This window comes from Camarhynchus parvulus, chromosome 28, assembly GCF_901933205.1.
Source record: "Camarhynchus parvulus chromosome 28, STF_HiC, whole genome shotgun sequence".
Taxonomy (NCBI): Eukaryota; Metazoa; Chordata; class Aves; order Passeriformes; family Thraupidae; genus Camarhynchus; species Camarhynchus parvulus.
The window spans coordinates 926,941-942,535 of NC_044598.1; the positions used below are offsets into that span (position 1 = coordinate 926,941).

Here is a 15,595-nt window from a genome sequence, read left to right on the forward strand (position 1 = left end):
GAGAAACTGTTAATTGCTTTTTTCTTTAATTAGTACGCGGGGTCGATGGCACGGAAAGTGCTGGAAAACATCACCCAGTGCAGCATTTCACCCCAAACACTGGAGTTACCCTGAAATCATCCAAGTCCAACTCCTGGCCCTGCACAGACACCCCAACAACCCCACCCTGTCCCAGAGCGTGTCCCAAAGGCTCCTGGAGCTCTGGCAGGGTTGGGAATGAGCCCATTCCCTGGGGAGCCTGGGCAGTGCCCAGCACTCTCAGAGGCAGAACCTTTCCTGATCTCCATCCCAAATGCCCTGAACCTTTCCCTAAGCTCCATCCCAAATCCCTGGCACAGCTCCAGCCGTTCCTGGGCTCCTGTCCCTGCTCCCTGAGCAGAGATTGGAGCTGCCTATCAGGAGAAAGATGCAAACTAAATACATTATTATTATTAATATCAATAATAATAATATTACATTTATTATCTTTGTTACATTTATTATATGGAAGGTGTTGTTAATTAGCGATGTGTTAAGTTGCAGAAAGGGGCACAAACACTGACTGGAGAACGGAGGCTCGGGGTCCCTGGGACGTCGCTGCCACAGAGCAAATTTTGGCCAGGAGACCCCCCCCTGCTCTGCCCTCCCTTCCCCGGAAACCGGGGCACCGGGACCCTTCCCCATCCTCTTCCCTCCTCACCGGGGACAGCGGCGGAGCCTCGGACCGAGCCCACCAGGCCCTGCCCTGCCCCGGGGCACCCACCTGCCGCCATCTTGGGGGCAGCCCCCACCGCCTGCCCACCCCCTTCCCCTCCTCCTCCCGCAGTGCCCGCGGGGCCGCCTCCATCCCCGCGCCCACCGCTCCCATCCCCGCTCCCGCCTCCGTTTCCCCCGTTTAGCGGAGCGCGGCCCCTTTAAGACTCCCGGGGGAGGCGTGGCCTGGCGGGGCGTGGCTCGGAAGGCGTGGCCGCGGGAGCGAGGGGCGCGCGCGCCGATTGGGCGGCGCTGGCGGCGCGGCCCCGCCCTCCGCCCGGCGCGAGGGCGTCACGTGACCCGGCGGCGGCGGCGGCCGGCGCGGTGGACGCTGGAGGCCCAAGATGGCGGCGGAGCTGGTGGAGGCGAAGGTGAGGGAAGCGGCGCCGCCGCCCCGCCCGCGGGGCCCGGCCGGCACCGGGCGGCTCCCGGCGCGGGGGGACGGCGGGGGCGGCGCTGCGGACCGCGGGGGCGGCGTTCCGGGGCCTCCCCCTCGCCTTTTTTACCTCAGACACTGCCCCGCCCCGGCCTCAGGGCCGCAACCCCCGCCGGACCTCCCGGGGCCGAACCGGCCCGCGGTGCTGCCCGCCCTCCTCGGGGCTGCCCCCGCAGCGGGCCTGCCCCGCTAACTGCTGGGATTAAGGAGCGCTGGTGCTGCCCCCGCGCCGCCCGGGCCGGTCCCGCTGCCCGCCCCGGGGCTGAGCGCTCGGTGCGGAGCTGCCCGGGGCTCGGGGCAGCCTCTGGGACCGGCACTGCCGGGGGTGGAGGCGGCCCCAGGGCCCCGCTGCGATGGGGTGAGGCGAATCCACGCTCGGAGTTGTGTTTCCAAGGCGGTTGGTGCCTCGGAAAGCACCGGGAGCTTTCCCGGTCCCCTCGGGATCCCGGTTCGGAGGCAGCCGGTGCTGAGGGCGGTTAAGGAGCAACGGCAGCGGCCGGGGAGCGCTCCCTCATGTGCTCCCTGGACGTGTCCCCGGGCAGCGCTCCCCGCCCGCAGGAGCAGCCCCTCGGCAGGGATGGGGCTGGATGGCCGCAGCCATCCCGGCGGGAGAGGCTTTTTGGGGGGCTCTGCCCTCCCCCTGCGGTCCCGGAGCGCTGCCCAGGCACCGAGGTGGCCGCAGAGGCTTTGGTGGGGTCAGAGCCGTCCCACACGAACGTTCTGAGAGGAGGAACAGGCAGGAGCGTCGGGAATCTCGGCGCTCCATGTGCTCTCTCTGCTCGCACGGGGCAGCTTTGCTTTGTCTGGGGTTTGTTGTTGCTTTGCTGCTCAAATCTCATCGTCCGTAATTCCTTCAAAATGGAAACTCTGGGCTCCAGCTCCGCTTTCCAGGCCAAGAGTCCTGGCTGAGGCTCCAGGAGCAATTCCCACAGGAGGAGCTCCTGGGATGCCCTGGTACCTCCTGCTGCTGTGTCTTGATGAACTTATCTTTCCAATGCACCTTTTATCCTCAAATCCCTCGGGGACAGCAAGATTCTCTCCACTTCCTAGCACACTTTAATGATCCTGGTGGGATTTCATCAGACTTGATGATCTTGGAGGTCTTTCCCAACCTTAATGATCCTGATTCTGTTTTTGAGTTGAACCAAACTGAGGCACAAAGTAGATTTCTCCAGGGTTTCACAGGTGGTGTGTGCTAGAGCAGCACCATGAATCCAGGGCTCTGAAATTCTGATTTTCTGGCAATTAAACATCTTTTCTCTCCTCTTTAGTCATCAGTCTTTTTTTCCCTCATCAGGGATATTTTGGGACTCATCACGACTCCCAGAAGTTCTAACTACAGACAGTGACATAACAGCTTTTGGGGTTTCAGATTAAATGACATATGTAAGGCAAAAGGAGAAAATCAAATGGCATTTTCTCTCTCATGTGATTCCCACACATCCAAAAGTGGCTGTGAAATGTTTCTGGTAACAGTCGTAGATTTCTTTATTAAAAAATAAAAAAAATCTGTAGCTGGTTTATTCCAGGAAATTATAAGATTGTTAGATTATCTTTTATGCTTTCTTTTTAATTATTAGTTCAAGAATGGGGTAGAGGTTGGGGAAGATCTGCTGGATTTTTTTGTGGAGTTTCTTCTTGAATTTCCCCACAAACAGGAAGGATTGGAGTGAATATGTGTGGATATCTACCAAGTTTATTTCCAGGGCAACTTGAATTTTGCAGCCCATGTGCTTTATTTGCTGCTTCTTTGCAATTTTAAGGCCGTTTGGTGTTTGGGGATCTGAAATGCCAGCCTGGAGCCGTGGGTTCAACAGGAAGAATTCCTGGTTTCTGATGGGAGGTTGCCTTGTGGCCTTTGACTGCTGACAGTTTCAGGCCTGAGCTGCCACAGAGAGGGAATTTTGGAAGCCTGAGCTGGGTTTTGCTGCTTATCAGACACTGAAATTGATAATTGCAAGGCAGCTCCTGGCTGGGATCGCAGGGAAGTGCTTGGCATTGTTCTCCTGGGAACACACTGCTCTCTTCAATAATCTCAGTATCCTTCCACACTCTACAATGTATGGGGTTTTTAAAAATCCTGGATGTAGGGAGGATTCTGGAGGGGTTTTCCCATCTGGAAATCCAGGATTGGTGGCCCCAGTTCACCTCACCTGACTCGTTTTGATTTCCTTGCTGTGCCTTGCACTGGCACCATTTGGGATGAAGTTTTCCACGTGGATCCTCAGGCTGCTGAAGGAGTTCATGAGCTCTTCCACAAGTGAGGCCTCTTGGTTTAGATCTTTGAGGTCGTTCTTGCTTCCAGCTGAGCTGTCTTGAGGATGCTTAGCATCTGTCCAAGTGATTTTGGAGTCATTTGATGCCTGTACTGGTGGTTCTGTCCTGCAGTGGGTGATCTCTGTGTTTGTGTTGCTCAGCCAAGAAATGGGAACCAAAATCAGGTGACAGCAGCGGGTTTGGACAGGTTTGGGGTCTTTCTTTGAGGGGAAATTTTTAATATCTTGCCTTGTAGTTATAAAGTGACAACTAAACCTTTGCCTTTTATAACTATGAGAACATCTTTTAATTTTTTATCCCCCAGAACATGGTGATGAGTTTCCGAGTCTCAGATCTTCAGATGTTGCTGGGTTTTGTTGGCAGGAGTAAAAGCGGACTAAAACACGAACTAGTGACCCGAGCTTTGCAGCTGGTCCAGTTTGACTGCAGCCCCGAGGTGTTCAAGAAGATCAAGGAACTCTACGAGACTCGCTACAACAAGAAGGGCTCGGAGGTGGCGCCGCCGCCGCCGGCGCCGCCCCGTGCCGAGGCGCTGGCCCTGCACTCCTCGTACGACCGCGGCAGCGCCGTGCCCCGGACCCTGCCCGCCGCCAGCATCGACTACCCTGCCCTCTACGGCAAATACCTGAACGGACTGGGCAGGTTGCCCCCCAAAGTGGCCAAGCCCGAGGTTCGCTTGGTCAAGTTGCCCTTTTATACCACGCTGGACGAGCTGTTGAAGCCCACAGAGTTAGGTGAGTTTGGGGAGGTGTCTTGATAAATAAGGTATAAGTTGAATAAAGTTGATAAACATGAGTTGATAAATAAGTTGTGTTTTTAAGGAATTTCTAAAGTTGTGGGGCAGGAGAGGCTGATGGTTGGGGTGGTGAGACCTCTCTCTCTCTTTTCCCTCTTCCTCTTTTTTTCCCCCATTCTCTCTCTTTTTCCCCCTTTTCTCTCTCTCTTTTCCCCCCCTTTCTCTCTCTCTTTTTCCCCCCTTTCTCTCTCTCTTTTCTCCCCCTTTCTCTCTCTCTTTTCCCCCCTTTTCTCTCTCTCTTTTCCCTCTTTCTCTCTTTTCTTTTTCCCCCATTCTCTCTCTCTTTTTCCCCCCTTTTCTCTCTCTCTTTTCCCTCTTTCTCTCTTTTCTTTTTCCCCATTCTCTCTCTCTTTTTCCCCCCTTTTCTCTCTCTCTCTTTCCCCCTGTCTCCCCTCATACTCAGAATTTACAGAGGAATATTTATCCCTGGGCTTGCCAGTGCTTAAAGGTGGCTGGTAAAAGAGGGAGAGCAATTTTTTACAGAGAGGGAGAGTGCTGGGAAAGGGGGAATGGTTTCAAACTAAAGGAGGAGAGATTTAGATGGGATATTGGGGAGCAATTCCTCCCTGTGAGGGTGGGGAGGCCGTGGCACAGGGCAGGAGAAGCTGTGGCTGCCCTGGAGCAGCCTGGGACAGTGGAAGGTGTCCCTGCCTGTGGGATGATTCCTTCAGGTCCTTCCCAATCCAAATCCTGTGATTTTCCTCAGACCTGCAATGTGCTCACTTTGGAATCCCACCTTGTTTGGTTCTTATGGATTGTGGAGCCATATTCCACACTAATGCTGGTTTTTAGCACTAAAAATCCCTGACCTGAGGCATCCTATGGATAAAAGAGAGTGGCAACACCTCAAACTGGTTTTTGACCTTTTTTTTGTGCTTGTCACAGTTATTTGTGTGTGGTTCTGTGTGTTTTGAGGGGTGACCAGTAAAACTGGAAGAGCTTTTTCCCTGGGGTGTGGAGACTGATTTTTCATTATTTAATTTGGAGAAACAAAGAGTGTTGTTAACTGATGTTAAATAGAATGTTCTGGTAGCAAAATCAGCGTGTCCAGAGAAGTTGAGTTCTGCTGAGTGTCTCCTAAATTCATGTGGTGATGTCAGAATTCTCTACCAAATGATTCTACAACTTGAGCTGGTCTGGCTTTGCTGAAAATATATTTGTTGTGGCTTGGGGGAAAAAATAGATAAAGATTTGATTGTGCAGAAACAAAAAGATAAAGGTCTTATTAGTCACATTTTATGTAATTTCTTCTTCATTTGAAGGCGTTAATGCTGTGACAAAACAGCTGAGTGGTGACAGAGTCAAGCTCAAACATGATAATTGTGTGGGGAATGGTTTGTTCAGTGTTAAATGTGTGTTAGTCAGCAATTCCAATACGGGATTCTGAAGGAAAACAAATTTCCAAGAGGTGGAAGCATCCGGAGGCAGCAGAGGCTGGATGCGCTTGATGGGATCACCAGGTTTTGTTCCAAGGTGCCATTCAATGTCCCCTGCCCCAGCTCAGAGCCGAGGGCTCATTAAATGCAGCTCTGGCCCTGGTAGGTGACACCTCCCCTGGGCCAGCGGGTCCCTGCAGGGCTCTGCCTGATTTCCCTGCTGCTGCCTGAGGTTTCTGTGGAGCCAGCAGGAGCTGGGCACCAGCAGAGCTTCAAGTCTCACACCTGACCAGGCTGCACCTCCCAGATTTTGGGTTTCTGTTCCAGCAGCAATGTAGTTTTTGTGTAAAGGAAGAGTGAGCTGATAGAAATGCAAAATAAACCGTGAGCGGCTTCTCACTTTTCCTAATCAGGTTTGCTTTGTCTTTGTGTGGCTGCACAATCAGCAGGACTCAGTTTATTGGCAGTTTCTTAATCAGAAACATTAAAATTACTTTTTGTTATTGTCCTTGTCAATCATCACTTGCTAAAAATACCTCAAAAAATGTTTTACTTCCTGCTGGTTGTTTTTGTCAGGAGATATTTGGGTGGAAACCAGAATTAAACACAAAGTTCCACAAAGATATCTTAATTCTTACTTCTGAAATGTGTTTTTGCAAGTTCCATTTGCATTTTTAAAGCAGAAAAGGGACCAGAGGGGAAGCACCTGGAGTGACTCAAGTTGTCACCAGGTCTTCCAAGAGCTGCTGAGGTTTTATCCTTCCTTCATCTCCTCTTTTTCATACAAAAGTGCATTTTCCTCCTTCTGAAATCCTGTTGGCTTTGAATAACCATGCAGTGGGAGGGAGGTAAAGGAAAACACCTAATTCTTTCTAAATTATTTTTAAAAAGCTGTTTTAGCACTTCCTCTTTGTGTTCCTCCCGTGACTTTCAGCAGCTCAGGGTCTGAACTTTGCTTAGAGACACAAAACTGAAAATAAAACGTGTTTGGATTGAAGCACAGGTTGCAACAAAAGTTTCCCACGTCTCAAGCTTCATCTTCGCCACGTTAAATGCACTTGATCTTAAAATTATCAGTGTGCAAAAGGCCCCAGTTAATGCTGGGCTCTCTCCTCTGAGGGTGAGCTGCTGTCCCACCCTCAAGGTCAGGGGGTTTGAAGTTGTGTTTTGTCTCTTCCAGCTGTTTTTTGTGTTGCTTTTTTATTATCTGAGTTAATCTTTTCTGTTGCTGGGGTTATTTTCTTTCTTTTCCAGAACCCGCCTGCTCAGTCTGGTTGGTTTTGGGCTTTTGTGTCAGGCTCAGGTCTCCTCTTGGGCTTCTTGAGGATGTGGTCACACTGTGACACCACTGATGTGGTGAGCTGATGGCTCTTGAATTATTTGAGGGGAGGAAAAAGAATTTTTAAAAAGAGAAAAATCAAATCCAAAGTCTGTTCTTCTTGCACTGAACAGTGAGCAATAAATGAGCAAAGTCTAATCAAAGCAGAATTAGCAGAACAGGTGAAAACTGCAGTTCTGAGATGTGGGAGAAAACAAGACTTGGGGATAAACAGAGCATAGCAAGCACCTCGTGCTCAGAGCTGCTGTTCTCAGTTTGATGGACACTCTTTTCTTCCCTCCTCAGTTCCACAGAATAATGAGAAGCTTCAGGAAAGTCCGTGCATTTTTGCATTAACACCAAGACAAGTGGAGCTGATCAGAAATTCCAGGTACTCCTCACTGGGTATTAACAGTTCCAGAAAATGCAGCTGCATCATTCCATCAGCCCTCTGTGTTCCCTGCCTGTGGAAGCTTTTGTTCTCTGCAAGGGGACAGGATTTGTGTGAGGACATCAGGCTGCTCCTCATGTACAGCAAAGAGCTTTGGGGACAGTGGGAGCTGCAAATTCCCCCATCCAGGTCCTTAAGTTTCACTTGTGCTGCTCTAATCTCCCTCTGGAATGGTGCATTTGGGCAGGAAAATGGGGATGAAATCATCGATGACCTAAATTCTCTGCTGAGCTGGTGGTGTGAGTGTCTGCAGCCTTTCCTCTGGGCCAGGTTCAAAAGGCAGAGTGTGAGGCTCTTTGCATCTGAAAGGAACTTCCTTGGTGGGGAGGAAACATCTCGGATTAGGATTTACCCTGACCTCTGTCAGATGCAACTTTTGAGTCAAACAAAGCCTCCCCTCAGAGGTAGCAGTGCAGGCAGGGAGGTTTCCTCTTGGCTGACCTGCTCCCTTCATGCAGAAGAATTACTCCAAAAATTCAACATAAAACCTTTGAATATTTCTCTTTGGCATAAATTAAAGAGCTGGAGGAAGAATATCTTGGTTATTTTGCCTCCTGGTAAAACATCCTTGTTGTGTCTTCCATTTCTTTCCTGATTGCAGTTAAAATCCTGTCAGGAAGAGCCCTGATGGAGGTTGCAATATTCACAGTGGGGCCTTAATATTCAGTCCCTTGGTTTGCATGAGCAGCTTCAGCTGAATAATTAAACACAGAGAGTCTTAAACACTGTCAGGTAAACCTGACCTTAAAACCCAGTTTTTATAAATTCTCACAAATCACCAGAAGGCACCTGAACAGTTTTAAAAACCCAGAGAAAAGCTGTAGGTTGGTGCATCAGGAAAAAAAAAATAATTACAGGACCACTGATATTTGCAGGGGGAATTGTACAATTTAAATAAAGTTCTGTGAGGTAATTTTTTGAAGTTCTATTTAAAAAAATTAGGAACAACTGGAGTTCTTGAGTCTGGCAGCTGGTTTGGGTAATTTTTTTTTTTTTTTACATAATTAATTTGAAGCTTTCTGTTCTTTCATTTATCAGGGAGTTGCAACCCGGTGTGAAATCGGTTCAGGTGGTGCTCAGGTAGGTCTGGACTGGGCTCATTGAACATCAGGGGCAGAGCAGGGGAGGAGGGAATGTTCTAGCAAGTTCCAACATGGATTTCATGGCTCCAGAGAGCATTTCCAGTTAGCTTTTTGTTCCTGGGCCTCAGAGGAGCATCTTAAATTCCACTTTTTTTGAACCTCGAGCAGAAACAGCAGAGTCCCACCTGGATGGGCTCTGCTGAGGGGGCGTGGATTGGGATGGGGGCTGTGGGAGCTGGGCATGTGCAGAGTGGTGGGATATTATGGGATGTGTTGTTTCTGCCCAGAATCTGCTACACAGACACCAGTTCCCCCCAGGAGGATCAGTACCCTCCCAACATCGCCGTCAAGGTGAACCACAGCTACTGCTCCGTGCCGGTGAGGACTGGGGAGGAAAATCTGGGGGGAAAATTTGGGGACTGTGGAAGGAAATGGCTTTCCTGATGAATGCCACACTATAGAGGTGCACTGCTTAGTTTGAAGCTAATTTTTTCATGGATTAGCCATGTTGTTAATGAGCTGTTCTGTATGAAGGCTCGATCCTGTTTAATTGTGCTCCAGCTGTACTCAGCTCCTTCCCCCCATCCCTGAGACCTGGGGCTGAGTGCAACTTAATGGAGCTGATCAACAGATGTACCTTGAGTAAAAAAATAAATATCTGTATTTAATCTTCCTGCTCTAGGGCTACTACCCCTCAAACAAACCCGGGGTGGAACCCAAGAGGCCTTGCAGGCCTATCAACCTCACCCACCTCATGTACCTGTCAGCGGCCACCAACCGCATCACGGTCACCTGGGGCAACTACGGCAAGGTGAGAGCCCAGGGAGCCCCCAGAGCTGCCCAGGCAGCCCTGCAGAGCAGCCTCCTCATCCTCTCCTTCCTCTCTCCCCAGAGCTACTCGGTGGGGCTGTACCTGGTGCGGCAGATGACCTCAGCAGAGCTGCTGCAGAGGTTGAAAACCATCGGCATCAAACACCCGGAGCTCTGCAAAGCGCTGGGTGAGTGGCTCGGGAAGGGCCTGTCTGCAGCCTGCTGGGGAATAACCACCACCTTTCACACCTCTGCTCCCCTCCAGCTGTGTAAACCCCACTTTTTATCTGAACAGACTTGCTGAGCTGTGTGTGAGCCGTGGGAGGTCACCCCAAAGCCGTGGTTCTGGTGGCTCTCCCTGTAGGTGGATGTAGGATTTGTGCCGCTGTCGTTGTGACTGGAAGGGCTTCATGCCTTCAGCTGAGTCAGTATGAGCAGCACTGACCTCGGGATTCCCAAAGGACATTTCTGGAGCGAGGGATCCTGGTGACAATGTCCTGCTGCCCCAGTCCCTGGGACTCCTTGGGGTGGCACTGGGATGTCACCAGCAGCACTTTGATATGCCTTGAGAGCTTCAGAGAAGAGATGGTCCCCAGAGATGCTTATCCCAAACCACTCAGGTAAATCCTCCTGGTATGAGGCTCGTGTAAAACATTACTGGAAATGAGGGGAAGTTACTTTGCCAAGGTGGATTCTGACTTGGAGCTCATGAGTGTGGAAGATTCCCAGTTTCTCATGTTGCTGGACAAAACCTTCTCGCTGTTTCATTCTGCGTGGGAGAACTGACCCCGTGATCCCGATGGTCTTTAAAACTGCCAAAGATCCTGGAAAACTCCCAAGGATAAGAAACTGTCAGGGAATCCCAGCATAGTTTGGGTTGGAAGGACCTTAAAGCTCATCCAGTGCCAGCCCTGCCATGGCAGGGACACCTCCCACTGTCCCAGGCTGCTCCAAGCCCTGTCCATCACGGCCTTGGGCACTGCCAGGGATCCAGGGGCAGCCCCAGCTGCTCTGGGCACCCTGTGCCAGGGCCTGCCCACAGGGAGGAATTTCTCCTGCACGTCTGAACCCCAATTTCCCCTCTTCAAGCCATTCCCCCTTGTCCTGTCACTACAGTTCCTAATGAAGAGCCCCTTTCCAGCATCCCTGGAGCCCCTTCAGGGACTGGAATGTTCTGGGAGGTCTCCACTCAGCCTTCTCTTCTCCAGGCTGAACTTCCTCAGCCTGCCAGTCTTGGAGGTGCATGGTAGTTCACAGGGAAGGTGATGACTCCAGGTGTATCCAGCCTGCAGACACCTGGATTTCAGGCAGGGATCAGTTGTATTTGGTGACTTTAAATAAAACCAAATAAGAGAAATGTCTTACTTCAGCTCCTTAGTGTTTTCGTGCTTGGAAGTTGTTTGGATATCCAGAACTGGCCAGCCTGAGGAGATCCTAAACTTTGCTTTTCTAGCTCTGGTCTGCTCTGCAAATAATTCCCTGTCACTGAAGCTGCCCTTTGGCTTCAGTCACATCTCACTGCTGACTCATCTTGCTTTGCATAAAATTCTGTAGAACTTAATACAGGAACATTGTCTGAGGACAGATTATGGCTTTGGATCCAAAATCCTGATCTGGAGATCCTAGAAAATTCTCCTTCCCAGGTCTCCCAGTAATTGATGCACAGAGAAAGCTCTTACAAAGAACTTCATAAAAAATTAAGCTTGGATGAAAAGGCTCCTAATGTGAGGAAAACAAGCCCAAATCTTGTAATCTCCTGGGAATTTCACATCTGAGAAGTCACTCTCTAATTAAAGCTGGGTGTTGCAGAGCTGCATGTAGCCTCATTGTCTGGAGACATCTTGTTATGATCTGAAAAGGTCAAAAGAAATGGTTGACTTGCTCCAAAGGAAAACGGTGATGGAAGTGTCAGAGGCAGTTGCAGACAGCAGTGGGAGCAGCAGCTCCTCCTCAGGACTTGGGGAGCAGTTCAAAGCTCGTTTTGTTGATTTTTGCACCTTGGTGTGGGACCTGCACCCGTGGGACCTGCCCATCTGCTGCTTTCTTTGATTTCCCTGCTGCTCCTCTGGGTTTTCCTTTCAGGCTGCAGCAGCAGGGGCAGGATTCCTCCTTTCCTGACATCTGATTCTTCCCAGATCTGTGCTGGATGGCTGCTGTGCCTGGTCTTGCATGGCTGCCTCGCTCTGAGCTGTCTGCCTGGGTACCTCTGGGCCTGTTTGTGGTTCCTGTGGAACGTTCTGGAATAAAGGAGATGGCCAGTGGAGAGGCCGAGGAGTGGCAGCCCAGCAGTGCTGAGAGGATGCTTGACAACCTGATGGCAAAAGGATGGGGATGTGTTTTCCCTCTCAGTTTGTTTGCTCACTTGTGGGGGGACTTGCTCTGAGCTGGGAGTGCTGGGGGGAGACGTTTCCCCAAATCCTGCTGCCACAGAGCTCAGGAGGGAATTAACCCCAGGTCCACGTGTTCATTCCCTGCCTGACAGGGAAAGTGATCCACACACACCCCAGGGCTGGGCTGAGCTGCTCCCCCTGCGCTGCACAGTCCTGCCAAGGCTGAGTTTTGTTAAGTGCTGTGTCCTCTGCTCTCCCTGCAGTGAAAGAGAAGCTACGCCTGGACCCCGACAGTGAAATCGCCACCACCGGGGTCCGAGTGTCCCTCATCTGTCCGGTGAGACCCTGCAGGCTCCTCGTGCAGTTGGAGTTTGGGTTGGAAGGGAGCTTAAAACCATGCAGTGACACCCCCTGCCACAGGGTGACACGTTCCCTGACACACCCTGACAGCTCCCACTGCCCCAGGCTGCTCCAGCCTGGCCTTGGGCACTGCCAGGGATCCAGGGGCAGCCCCAGCTGTGCCAGGGCCTGCCCACCCTCCCAGCCAGGAATTCCTTCCCAATATTCCCTCTGGGAAGCCACTCCCTGTGTCCTGTCCCTCCATCCCTTGTCCCCAGTCCCTCTCCAGCTCTCCTGGAGCCCCTTCAGGCACTGGAACCCCAGCTCTCCCAGTTTAACCCAGAACCAAGCAGCTCCAGCTCTGTTTTAGCCTGCTTTTGTCAAGAACCCAAACCATACTCCCAGAGCAGCTTTGCAAACTCCCAGATGTTTTTCCTTCTGGGGGGATCTGGGGGTTCCCTGCCAGGTGTCCTGGCTGATGCTCTGCTCTCTGCTCCCACAGCTGGTGAAGATGCGCCTGTCGGTGCCGTGCCGGGCCGAGACCTGTGCACACCTGCAGTGCTTTGATGCCGTCTTCTACCTACAGATGAATGAGAAAAAGCCCACATGGATGTGCCCTGTGTGTGACAAACCTGCCCCCTACGACCAGCTCATCATTGATGGGTGAGTTTTGCACCTCTCAGCTCTTTCCCCTTCCCCACTGGGTGCAGCATCCAGTTCTTGGTTGAAGTTCACTTTGAAACTGTTGAAAGTTTATTCTGCTGGTGCATAATATTCTGTTTTCAGGGTTTTGGTGTGTTAGAGCAAGTGGGAATGTGCTGGGGGGGAACAGGCTTGTGGTGCAGCATTTTTGGGGTGAGTTTGGAAGCAGCTTTGTGCCCCCAGATGCTGGGAGCCTTCTGTGGGCTGGGACCACTGACCAAGGACTGGTGGAACATCACACGTGGTTCCTGCCTGCTGGGAAATTATCTCCACCCTCATGGCTGTGTGATTGGCCTCCACTGCAGGTTCCCTCAAGAGCAGGGAGAGTCTGGGGTGATGTTTGGGGTGGCTCAGCTCCCCTGGCACAGGGAAGTGAGCAGACCAGTCTGTTCCAGCCTCACCGAGGACTCCTGCAGCGTCGCTGCCTTGTGGGCCCTGGGCAGATCCAGGAGCTGTGGCTTTCCAGGCAGCCTGGAGCAGCCTCAGCACAGATAACCTGTTTGCTTTGTCCCCTGGCCAACCCTGACAGGAAAATCCAGTTCCTTGGAGATCTCTGGCAGGGGGAGATGAAGGGGAAGCTGCGAGGGGTGGGACTGTGGAACCCACACGGGTCAGCCATGCCCGTGTCCTGCACGAGGAGCAGCAGGATGTCCCTGGGGAAGGCTCAGCAGACTTTTGTCCCTGCTCAGGGCTGGGTTTGATGCCAGTTCTGTTGGGTGAAATCCTTCCCAGATTCCCTGGAAGTGAGAAGAGGGAAGCTGGCACTCAGCTGGGTGCTGGGAGTCAGGAAAGAGCCCGAGGCTCCTGAGCAGGGAGGGAGGTGGTTGGTCAGGTCTGGGATCCTCAGGGCCTTGTCAGCTTTTTGGGAGCTGCAGCTTGGTGGTTGCTGTGCTGGTGATGGGATTGGCTGTGGGAACAATTCCTACAGGAGCTGGGGAAAGCTGAAACTCTCCCACTGGGGTGCCACAAAGTTTTCCTGGCCTTGGAAGTCTTTCCACTGGGAGTTCTCCTTCCTCCTGAAGGAAAGTGCTCAAGTCCAGGAGGGAGTGAGGCCTGGCAGAGCAGCATTTCCAAATAAACATCCCAGGCAAACGCTGGGACACAGGGAATGTAGCAAATCCCCAGTTTCTCTGGAATCAGGGCCTCATTCCAGGTGTATTTTCATGGATTCATGGTGTTCCTGATACAGGAATGTTGTTCTGGTGTCTGTTGTGGAGATTTGGGAAATAAAACCAGGAAGGAAGGGAAGTGCTGCTGGTTGGATTGCTGAGTTCCCAGTGCCAAAGGATCTCTCACCTTTTGCTAAATCCTTGCTGGGGATGTCCCTGGGGATGGGGCAGCAGCCTCCTGCCTGGAAGCAGTGCCTGGGAAACTGGGTGAAGAGGCAAAGCTGTCTTTAATTGCAGCTAATTAAGCTGGTAGTTGATGATTTGGGTGCACGGACAGGAAGGGCTGGGATGGATTTGCACAGTCAGAACCTGCCCTGGTTTTATGGGGAATAAAGTCCGTGGCTCCAAGGGCTCCCAGCTCAGGAGCCAGCAGCAGGTTCCTTTTGGCTCCAGGGTCACTGCACACACCCTGCTGATTGCCAGGGCTGTGCCAGCTCCTCCTGTCCCCTCTGCAGGCTCCTGTCCAAGATCCTGACAGAATGTGAAGATGCAGATGAGATCGAGTACCTGGTGGATGGCTCCTGGTGCCCCATCCGAGCCGAGAAGGAGCGGAGCTGCAGCCCTCAGTGTCCCATCCTGGTTCTAGGTGAGAAAGGCTGGAAACCCTGGGGGAAATCACATAATTGCAGCATGGCTTGGGTTGGAAGGGACCTGCAGGATCATCCAGTCCCTCCCCCTGCCATGGTAGGGACACCTCCCACTGTCCCAGGCTGCTCCAAGCCCTGTCCAGCCTGGCCTTGGGCACTGCCAGGGATCCAGGGGCAGCCACAGCAGCTCTGGGCACCTGGGCCAGGCCCTCAGCTCCCTCACAAGGAAGAATTTCTCCCCAATATTCCCTCTGGCTGTGGAAGCCACTCCCTGTGTCCTGTCCCTCCATGCCTTGTCCCCAGTCCCTCTCCAGCTCTCCTGGAGCCCCTTTAGGCTCTGAGCTCTCCCTGGAGCCTTCCCTTGTCCAGGCTGACCAGCCAGGAGTGCTGGATGCTTCCCTGAGCTGGGCAGGGGTGGTTTCAGCTCCTCCTCTCTGTGCCAGGCTCCTCGGAGGTGAACGGGCTCCTGGCCACCCCCAACGGCACCGGCGAGAACGGCAAAGCCCCGGCGGACGTTGTGGATTTAACACTGGACAGCTCATCCTCGGAGGAGGACGAGGAGGAGGATGAGGAGGAGGATGATGATGATGAGGGACCCCAGCCCAAACGACGCTGCTCTTACGAGAAAGGTTTAGTCTCTGCCTGCTGACTGCAGCCACGGCTCGGAATTCCCAACGGACAGACTTGAATACTCTGGTGCTTATTAAACTGGAGGAGGGGGAGAACGTCCTCTCCCACCTCATCTCCCTCCCTCCCTCATCTCCTGTGACTTTCCTATTCCAAATTACTCATTAAAACGAGAGAAAAAAGAAAAAAAAAAAAAAAAAAACAAAAAACGACACAAACAAAACAAAAAACAAAAACCATTGAGCTGCTTCTTGGTTGGAAAACGACCCCACTCAGAGCCTGACCCTGAACTGGAGCCTGAAGTAAAGAAAGTGTCTTAAGCCAGGCAGGATCCTCCCTCACCTGGATCCCGGGATCGGGGGAGCTCCCCTGCACACCTCCAGGACACCCACCCCTGCATCTCCAAAGCCGTGTGCAGTTTGATCCTCTTGTTAATTAACCATTCCTTAATTAATCTAAAGGTTTTGCTGGACGTGTGAGTCCGGGGCAGGGCGGGAGGGGGGGCGGGGAGGGCTCTGGGGGGGGTTGGATAACCCAGAGAGGATAGAGGGGGGGTTTGTAGG

General features: G+C 52.2%; 1 protein-coding gene across 1 annotated transcript; it reads left to right on the forward strand.

Annotated features, from left to right (window-relative positions):
• The first annotated feature begins 1,008 nt into the window (after window positions 1–1,008).
• PIAS4 (protein inhibitor of activated STAT 4) lies at window positions 1,009–15,268 on the forward strand. Its single transcript, XM_030966526.1, has 11 exons — window positions 1,009–1,103; window positions 3,750–4,179; window positions 7,242–7,326; window positions 8,425–8,466; window positions 8,756–8,846; window positions 9,151–9,279; window positions 9,361–9,466; window positions 11,872–11,945; window positions 12,450–12,610; window positions 14,274–14,404; window positions 14,849–15,268. Exons 1-11 carry the CDS (start codon window positions 1,077–1,079, stop codon window positions 15,052–15,054), a joined length of 1,482 nt encoding a protein of 493 aa, XP_030822386.1. The 5' UTR covers window positions 1,009–1,076; the 3' UTR covers window positions 15,055–15,268.
• The last annotated feature ends 327 nt before the right edge of the window (window positions 15,269–15,595 follow it).